This window comes from Corvus brachyrhynchos, unplaced genomic scaffold (assembly GCF_000691975.1).
Source record: "Corvus brachyrhynchos isolate BGI_N302 unplaced genomic scaffold, ASM69197v1 scaffold3, whole genome shotgun sequence".
NCBI classification, from domain to species: Eukaryota; Metazoa; Chordata; class Aves; order Passeriformes; family Corvidae; genus Corvus; species Corvus brachyrhynchos.
In genome coordinates, this window is record NW_008237619.1 from 7,737,345 (window position 1) to 7,746,976 (window position 9,632).

Here is a 9,632-nt window from a genome sequence, read left to right on the forward strand (position 1 = left end):
GGAGGCAGAAAAACCTGTTCCCACTCCAGTTATGTGGCCCCCCACCTCCTTCCCCCTTCCCCAGCTGCATTTGCTCCCCATCATTTGAGATTTCAGGTGTTCAAAGCAGTCACCTACCAGTCTTCCTTCAGGAGTGATAAATGAGTTTGCATTTTACTGTGGTGTGGCAGGGCAGACCAGAACAGCACAGAATGAGGGTGACAAAAAGACAACCTCAAAAAAGATAAACTACATGTTTGCAGGGCCCCTCCTGCCCACAGCTCAGGAATGCTTAAAGACCAAAAGAGCTTTTTATGTCTGAAAAGATAAGAGAAAGGACTGGGACAATCAAATCTGGTTTCAGTTTATTTCCAGAATTTTACTGTACAAAATATGCAAAGTGTAAAACGGTTTTATGTTTCAGTTTAAAAAACAACAAAACCCCATCCAGCTATAACTTAAGAGAACCCAGCTTGGAACAGAACAATTTACAAGGCTAAACCCACAGTGCATTAATGTCACAGACACCAGGAATTTGCTTACTTAAGTTCACGATTAGAAAAGAACAGAAAGACCATGTACCACTGCAGTTAAAGTCACATGTGCAAAGAAGAGAAAAAAGAAAGAAATGCTGGTTAGTGTCTATTAATTAGAAAACCTTGGCAAAACCCTTCTTACTATACACAGAGTGTGTAGAAAAAGTATTACACAGTGATAAAGGAGGGTGGGGGAAGGGCATTTTACTCCCAGCCCCGTCCCCAAGACACAATAATGCTGAATCAAAGAAACAGGCACAGAAGAGTGTAAGATTCCTTCACAGTTATGCCTGCTCAGGTAGTGGCCACAGCATCTCCCCACGGTGCACACAGGAGATACCCCCAAGCATCGTCAGCGCTGGTGAGAGGTGCCCGGGAAGCAGCCAGAGGGGGGGAAGGATCCCCTCCTCCCCGGGCAGAGCACACCCAGGGCAGGGCCGGCTGCCTGCTGCCCACAGGGTTCCGTGTGCCACAGGGATAAAAAATGCAGTCTCTTGGAGGGATGCAGATAGGTGGGTAATGCCAGCTGTACCGCTGGCACGGCGGGGACCCAGCTCATCGCTATCCCAAAGCGACCCGCACCGCCCACAGTTGTCAGAAACGGCAACTTTTGGTCATCATCGATGGGAGGCAGCAGCCTGAACACAGGAGGACGCACACTCCTGTAGGAGACATCATGGCTCAAAGCCATCTCTTTTAGAACAGAAATTTGGGGGTTTTACTTCATCTTTTTTTTGTTTTCTAAGACCAAGAAATTCCAAGAGCACCTCCTTCTTAACAACAGCTGAAACACTGAACCACCAAGTCTGGCTTGAGGCTTTAAGCATGTATAATGTGCACACCTAGAGGGGGAAAAGCACACAGACACACACAAGCTGAATGAGAACACACCTGCACACACACCTCGGGAGCAGCTCTCACACAGCTGGGCAGCACTGAGACCAAGTGAGGAGCCAGCTTGGGACCAGACTACTGCATTGCTGCAGAAGACTGCAAGACTTTTGTTTTACCTTTGAAAAGGGCAGAATGACATGTTTTGGTGAGCAAGATGAAATTGGCTTGAATAGGTTTCCATGTTTAGCCAAGTTATGGATCTTTCCAGTTTCTTCAGCGGCAAGTGTTGGAAGTGAGCACATCTCAAATGAGACGCTTCACAGCTACTTATGTGGGGCAGGACCAGCTCCAGAAACTCCTTCCCTACAGCTTTTGGCATACTCAGCAACAGCAGATTCCCTGGGCATTGCCCAGAGAGCCCCATCCCAAAGGAAAAGGTTTGGAGGTTTCGTAAGGGTTGGGATTTGTTCAGATCTCCTCCAAACTCGAGCCTTACTGTGCACTGCCTCCAAGCTTTCAACTGCAGCCTCAGCACCTCCCAGCCCTGCAGATATGCTATGGACCGGAGTGCTACAATGCTTAACACTTCCAAGACGGCTGCCTGCTTGGCTTCCAGGTGTGGGAAAGGACACTGAGATCCAGGGCAGCCTCACAGAGTCTGCACCCACAGCTGAAGCCACACGGCAATGAGAGGCTAACAGATGTGACAACAACATCTGCCCATGCCCAGTTACAAGACTGGCAAAGTGTTTAGAGTAGTATCTGCCCCTACACTCCTGGAAGCCGCAAGAAATCCAAATCTTTCACTTTATAGCCATGAAAGAGAAAGCCAGCCTTCATGGAAACCCACAGTCATTTCCATCTGCTCTAGAACACTTGAAAGTCTCAGCTGCATCTGGATTTGCAAGAAGACCTCAGCATGGCTTTGGATTTAGGCTGCAACAAATCTCAGAGCAAAAAACCAAAGTCTTTAAAGTATCTGAGCAGCAAACTTGAGTTACAGGAAACGTGCCAACACAGAAGAGAGGAGTGGGCCACCACCACTCCCCAGCTGGGCAGCACAGCATCCTATCAAATGGTCCAGTGAAGGACATCCAGTGCAAGGATCATCTCCAAGGGGGACACTGACCACTTAATCACAAACAGGGTTGTCTTAAAAGACCACTTGAATTCTAATAAAACCCCCACAATTCCCAACCAGGTACAAACATCCAGAGTGGGAGAGAGGAAAGAAAATATGTGCAAGGAGACAGTGCAGGATAGGAGAGGCATTCGGAGGAACAGCCTGCACTTGGTTGGCAAACCCTACAAGTTGTATTTATGCTCAGCTCTTGGCAAGCTCGGCAGAAGTAAGGGTTGCAGGAATTGGATCAGAGCTTTGTTCCCTATGACTCCATTCTTACTCATTAGCTGGCTATAAACAGAGTTAAACAAACCAGTCTGCACTCACCACTCAGTATTTTTTATAGTTTGAATTCCTACAGATGCCACAGATCCAACTGTGGATCTCAAAGCACTTGAAAGCAAGTTGAGTTTAGCCTCACAACACCCCAGTGAGGTAGGTATGACAGCGGTCCCCTGACTTTGCATGGCGAAGGGAAGCAAGAGAGACCCTGAAAAATGTCACTAAAAATACCAGAACAGGGAATATTCAGGAATCATGATTCCCCTTTCAGTCTGTCCTTGCCTCTAAGCAGGTTGCATCTCTAAAGAGACCATTTGAGAGAGTCCTCTCCTTCAGATTTCATCAGGCAAAGCATTCACACTGCTGACATAGGGAAGAGCATTAAATGCAGGAGTTGGCCCCTGTTGAGAGTGTCCTTTTTGGCAGCAGGCAGAAAAGGCAGTGTTGAACCACAGCACAGAGATGAAGAAGCAGACCCAGATTGAGCACACGCTGCTTCCGTCTGGTTCTCCATGTGTTAAAGGATTTAACAAAATTAAGACATGAGTTTCCTGAGCAGATACTGTCAGACAACCCCTCCTCATGGGGCAGGGAAAAGGAAAGGGGAAGGAAATCCTGGGAAAGTAAAGAAGTTTTGCAGATCTGCCTGTGACAAGGTGCTCTCACATAAACAGCACACCCAAGCCCCCGGCAAGGTGGTTCTTGTTCTGGCTTCACAGATATGAGCCAATTCAGCCACAGGCAGTAGCCTCCACACAGGTATTAAGTACTCCACAGTCTCCCAAGCTACTCCCAGTCTCTCCCACCCTGCTGGTTATGCACATCATAAAAGCCAGGTGCAGGCATCTTCAGGAGAGCCAAGTGTAAAATACTGTATGTTCTCCTTCCTTTTTTTTTTTCTTATAAAGGAATAAACCAACATATTTTTTCAAAGCAAAACACTGCAAAGGCCACAGTCAATAAAGGAGTCCCCATACAGACTACCAGAAAGCCTGATCTGCAAAAAAAACCAAAACAAAACCCAAACACTGAGTTTAGAGAAGGGAAAACACTACCCACTTCCCATCCTTTAAGGGCAAAGGGCATAATCCTGTCATGTGCTGTGCCATCCAGTTTCTTTACAACCACGTCTGGCACATTACATGGACTAAAAAGGATCCAGGAGACTACCATGTGCTTGTAAGAAAGGTGCAGGAAACTGCAGGTGTCACTTGGATGGCATTTCATCACTTTGGACCCTCACTCACCAGGGTGCTCCCTTGATACCAAGAGGACTATGCACAGGTGCTGTCAGATAGGCATCTCCACTGCTGCTGAAGTTGGAAGAGGATGGACCCTGCTGCCCTGTCCCCAGCATCCCTGTTTAAGGTGGCTGCTCCCTCCCACCAGCTTGTGGTGGGCACCAGCCAGCCCATGCCTGCCATGGGAAGGTCTGGGGAAGGGCAAAAGGGACAGGAGGGGCTGTCGCAGCCCTCCTCAGAAGACTGTGCAGGCTGGCAATGAAAGGCACTGACTTACACTCTGCTGGAACCAGGGCCTTCTTGGTTAAGACATCCATATGGAGGGCAGGCCAGATCCTGCCTGATAAGGGATATCTGCATGGCAAAAGACTGAGCAGAATGAATTGATCATTTACATTCACACGGATCTTGAGGGACCTTCAGGTCGATTCGAGCCTTGCAGCTGGCTCCAGTCACTCCATGCTCTGTGCTGGCAATCAGACTTCAGACACTGACTTAGGCTCTCCGTTAAAAACAAACCTTCCAAACTCAGGTGACTAAACTCACACATGAAAGCTGCACCAGTGGGCAAAGGCAGCCTCACAAACATAACTGCATCTCTCTAAAGCAGATCCCAGCACTGAGCAGAAACTCCCACAGCACAACAAGGCCAAGAAAGGCAGGCAGATTTTCAACATTCAGGCATTGTTTGGTATTTCTTAGCTACAGCAGAAGGCGTACGGTGGGGAAGGACTCATTGCAGTGTTTCCAGAGCACAAGAGTTCTCCAAAGCAACTGAATGGGGCAGAGGTCAGCCTTTCCCTGGCTCCTCTCCTGAAGGAGGGAAGTGTTTTTGCCCATCTTTTCTCCAGACACACCTGAAGCTGGCTAGAGAGGGAGGGGCACATTCCTGCCCACACCTCCTTCCCCTCAAAGAAGCTGTCAGACATAGGGCGGGTCTGTGATTTATCTGAGGAGGAGCCAGCTACTTACTGACCCTGTCCCAGTGCAAATACACAGCCCTTGCAGGTGCAGAAGGAAGTGCCAGTGCCTGGAGAAACACATTCAGAAACCCAGACAGAAGGGGACAGTAACAGGAAGCCTCAGGAGTGCCTGAGAAAGACGCAGACAAGCAGAACAGAGGGAAGCAGGTGAGACATAACAGGGAGCTGTGACATGAAGAACAACTTCACTAACAAGCACTGATTAAGAAACAAAAAATAAAAATTGAAGAGCTGCAAATGGGCTGATCCAGTTCAAGACAAGCAACAGAGAGTGAAACCGTCCCATTATGCCCATACAAGTCCGGCACTGACAGAAGAGGCACATGGAGAGGAGGAGAAGAATAAAGAATAGAAGTCCCCTCACACTCCCACCCTTTGATATCCCCTCCTCCCTGAGTGAGCAGGGACTGCGGCACCCAGTGCCAGGAGGTTTCTGTGAGGGAGAGGTGAGCAATGAGCCCTCAGGAGCAGCCACAGGTGGCAAAAGCAGAGACACAGGGGCACAGGCGTGCGCGGTGTAAGGCAGCGCTCCAACAACAGCTCTGACACTGCAGCCGTGCAGAGAAAGAGCGTGAGATTTACAGGATGCTTGGAAAGAGGGGGAAAAAAAAAAATCTGTTCTGTCTCCAAGGCTGAGCTAACTGAGCCAAGTCACCCTGTTGCCTCTTAAGATACTTCTTTATAGATAAGATAGCCCAACTTCCCCCCCTCCCCTTTCCAAATAAAGTGCAGATGGTCAAATATTACTGGTCCATCATCTGCCAGTTTCAGTCAGCATTGGGGAAATTAAACCCAAAAGCACGATATTGAAAAAAAAAAAAATAAAAATCTCCCAACAACCCACCCGCAAAATCCCTTAGACTGAAGTCTCAGACTGTAAGCGGAGGACAAATTTATGAGATTTAGGGTCTATGAACTCTTCTGAGAGTTTGATGAAGGGGATTTTTTTCACATTAACAACAAGGCTGAAGTCCAAGCACTTGAGGACAAACACGACGCCATCTTGTAACCCGCTTGTGACCGCTTCCTCGCTGACCAGCGTCCACTGCTTGGAGAACCAGCGATCCCTGTCATACTGGAGGGTTGGGCCTGGGTTGAGGTAACGCTCCAGGAAGGCCTGCCAAGAGTGGGACACACATTAGCATCAGCCCCACAACTCGCCCTGCTCTCTCCCCATCCCCAAATACAGCTCTGCAAGCATGGGCTTGCCATGCTGCAAATTGTTTCAGCTTTCACACTTCAGAAGACATCTTCTCCCCGGTCCCTCCCAGCTTTTCAGACCCAGGAGTAGACACAAACGTCAGGAGATCCTCTTTCAGTCCATCCCAGCAAGTTTGCAAAGTTATAGCCCTGACTTCTGCCATCAGCACAGCCATCTGGCAGCAGGTCAGTAGAGCAGAGGTCATTTCTCCACTTCCAGCCCCATAATCCATCCCAAAACTACAGTCCCAGCCAGCCAGATAGGATAGCTGGCTCTCTCCTTCAGGCCAAGCTAAGCTGGTAAACAGATGTTTCCATGTTTTCAGCCTGAGGGTGCAAAACTGAAAACAGAATGCAAAATGCCATTTGACCTTTTTTTAAAGTCCCTCTGCACCTTAATGGCAGCAGAACTCCCCTTGCATACCTGGGCAAGGTCCCAGGCGTCTCACAGCGAGAGGCTGCTAAGCCCCATCTCTTGACAGCATTTCTGCTCTTACTGCAGTTAAGTCCTGGGTGAACGTCCAGGAATAACCCTTCCCTTGCACTGTGGGGTGTTCTTAGAAGGGAAGGTAGAGAGTGGGAGGGGAATTGTGTGACCTGTTTCCCTTATCATTCAGTCCCTCCCCGTGTCTGCAAGTCAACAGTCACAGTCTGGGCTTGAAGCAGCAAACTATGTTTGATCAAGCAGCTCATGAATTAGAAACACTGTCAGAGAGACACAGATTTAGGCAATAATTAGCAGTCCAAAATGCAGCATAGCAGAGGGGGCAGAAAACTGATCCTTTGCAGGTTGCCACCTGCATCATACTGCTACCACAAGCCAGCTGGAAAAACTCCTGTGACTCAATGCCACCCTTTCAAACATTTATTTAGTATTCTCTTTGATGAACTGGATACAAGAATGAATACCTCACAGGCACTTTCAGATACAGAGACAGAAGATGCTGCAGAGGAAATACTCCTTCCCTTTGAGACCCGCTGCAACCTACACCGCACTGGTCGATTCACCAGGAGAAACTATGAAAGCCTTCACTCACCTCCCGTGACAACTTTCTGTTCTGCTTGCACACACTGATGTGCCATCCCCTTCTCCCTCCCTCCTGCAGCAGCATTAGAGAAAGCTTTACCTTTGGTGTCATGTTGTTGGTGATGCAGAAGGACAAGTGTTGCAAGATGCTCTCCATGCTGTGGTACTGCTGCTGGCGGGTGGTACGAAGGTACTTCTGCAGAGCTCTTGCCATGGAGGGGAAGATTGCCTGGGCTGCTTCTCGGGGGTCCATCATCTCTCCTGGAGCTTTCTGCTGTTCCTCTGCCTGCAGGCGTTTGATGTGAGTGAAAGCCTCTTCTACCGCAACCACAAGCCTGCAGAAGGAAAATCAGGACAGTAGAGTCATAACAAGAAGTAGGATGGGTCTGTGGTTAAGGCAGAGCCTGGGAGTCAGGATTTACAAAACCTCCTTTCCCCATCAGCCATTGAGTCACTGCCTGCCACCAATTTATGCAAAATCTTCTCTACTGGAAGTCTGAGGGGCAGACAGTAGCTTTTCCTTCCTTGCCCAAGCCATCCAGCAACTGAGGGCCATAAACCAGGATTAAGCTTGTAAAGCCCTGAGCACTGCACTTGGTTCTGCCAGCACAGCATAAACATCAGCTACATGACTCAAACGAGACACAGCTGCCCTTGCGTTGAACGCGTGTCTGAGTACAGGGTCCCAGCACACAGGACTGCAGCACGAAGCACAGGACAGGCAAGCACTCAGGGGGAGGCTGACTGCACTCCAGGACACAGCCTGCTCCGAGACACTCTGTGCTCACAAGCTGCAGGCTGCTCCCATTTCCACCAGCTGGGTGCAGAGCTGCCCAATGACCGCCCTGCACCCCTCCACTGAACAGCAAAGGTGAAGACACCCCTCCAGCTTCACTCCTAACACTGCAGCTAGACGCATCTTCTGCAAACCATTCCAGTGCTGGCACAGGTGAGCAAACACCAAGACCACACCATGAAAGGGGAACAGATGTCTTACAATGCTCACTACTTAGTACTGGGCTAACTTGCAAGTGAGGAAAAAACAATAATGAAAGAGCCACCCAACAGAACTCTTCGGCCTCTTCAGACAGGACTTGTTTCATACTTAATTTCCTCTCAAGTCACCAACGACTGTCCACAATGATCTCAATATCCAGTGCATCTTAAAGCCAGGGGCAGCTGCCTCACCACAAGCAGAGGTATAGCACACTGCATTCATACTGTACATGAGGAACAGCATGAGAAGTCCTGACCCTTGCCCATTTTGTTTAATTTGACACGGGGGAGGTGGGGGGTGGAAATCAGTTTCTAAACTCCTGGCCTGAAACACCTGGCCTTATCTGGTGACTGATGGTTTCCCTCTGACTAAGCAGTTGTTCTAACCAAACTCAGCAAGCACAGGAGATGTGGCCAAGTTAGGATGCTACACTTCACAGAAGAGAAAGTTTTAAGTTCCTATTGCTCCGAGGCTGGAAGAGAGCCTAAAAGACAGAGGCTATAGAGCAGAGGTCAGACTGAAGCAGGCAAGGAGGGGACGTTGTGCCAGCACTTTCCCAGTGAAACAAACTGCCAAAAGAAAACTCAAAATGAGCCACCTCCTTCCAGTTATGACACATTCCTTCCAAACACAGCTCAGTTCAGGGGTGCCTGCCCATAAGCAACTTGCCTCAAACTGTTAGGTATGCTAACTACAGACTGCAATTAGGCTCCTGAGCAAACAGAGGCACTCTCTTGGGTCACCTCAAGACAGCATCAACTTCGCAGCCTAAGTGTGACTGGCAGAAGACATATATGTGTTCCAAAATAAAATGTAACTGTTTGTAGTGAAGTCTTTCCCCCTCAATTCATTGAAAGGCAGTCAAACTGTCCCTTTGACTAGTCTGCAAACACAAATATTCTCCTCACCCATGAATGGGCAACACCAAGAACTCCACTGACCCTGTTCCTGGATTCCTTCAGCTGACAAGCCTGGGCATGGGCAAAAATAATGGGATTTCCTACAGCAAATAACTACAGACTTGTCAAGCACTGGACTGTTCCGTAATCCATGACATTGCATTAGCTTATCTGCCTCGTATACACGAGCTCAGCTGCATGCACGCTCTTCGGATAATTCCAGTTGCAAGCTGGAATTACTCGAATTCCACTCCCCCTCCCTTACACATCTGGGTTTCATAAGCTTCTTCCCCGTGACAGATTTGCAGCCAGCTCCTCATGGTGGGCCGGGGGCACCCGCCAGGCTGGGCAAGCCCCCATGGCCGAGCCTCACAGCAGCACGTGCGACAGGCTGGCTTTACCTCGCCCGGCGTTTCTTCACGCGGCGCTCGTGGTCGGCCTCCTCGTAGTAGAGCTCGTTGTGACTGGAGTCCCTGTGCCGGGCGGCGGCCGCGATCATGGCCCGGGGCTGCCCCGCAGCGTTGTTCCCTG

At 49.3% G+C, this 9,632-nt stretch overlaps 1 protein-coding gene across 3 annotated transcripts in view; it reads right to left on the reverse strand.

Annotated features, from left to right (window-relative positions):
* Positions 1–322: 322 nt before the first annotated feature.
* VANGL1 (VANGL planar cell polarity protein 1) overlaps positions 323–9,632 on the reverse strand; it is a 38,264-nt gene continuing 28,954 nt past the window's right edge. The window contains exons 6-8 of one of the 3 annotated variants that reach the window (XM_017731906.1): positions 9,503–9,596; positions 7,306–7,540; positions 323–6,095 (exon numbers count right to left, since the gene is read on the reverse strand). In XM_017731906.1, coding sequence (XP_017587395.1) covers positions 5,835–6,095; positions 7,306–7,540; positions 9,503–9,596 — 590 coding nt within the window. In that variant the 3' untranslated portion in view covers positions 323–5,834. Of the gene's footprint in view, positions 6,096–7,305; positions 7,541–9,502; positions 9,630–9,632 lie in introns of all 3 variants that reach the window. The other 2 variants (XM_017731907.1, XM_017731905.1) reach the window with 2 other exon arrangements.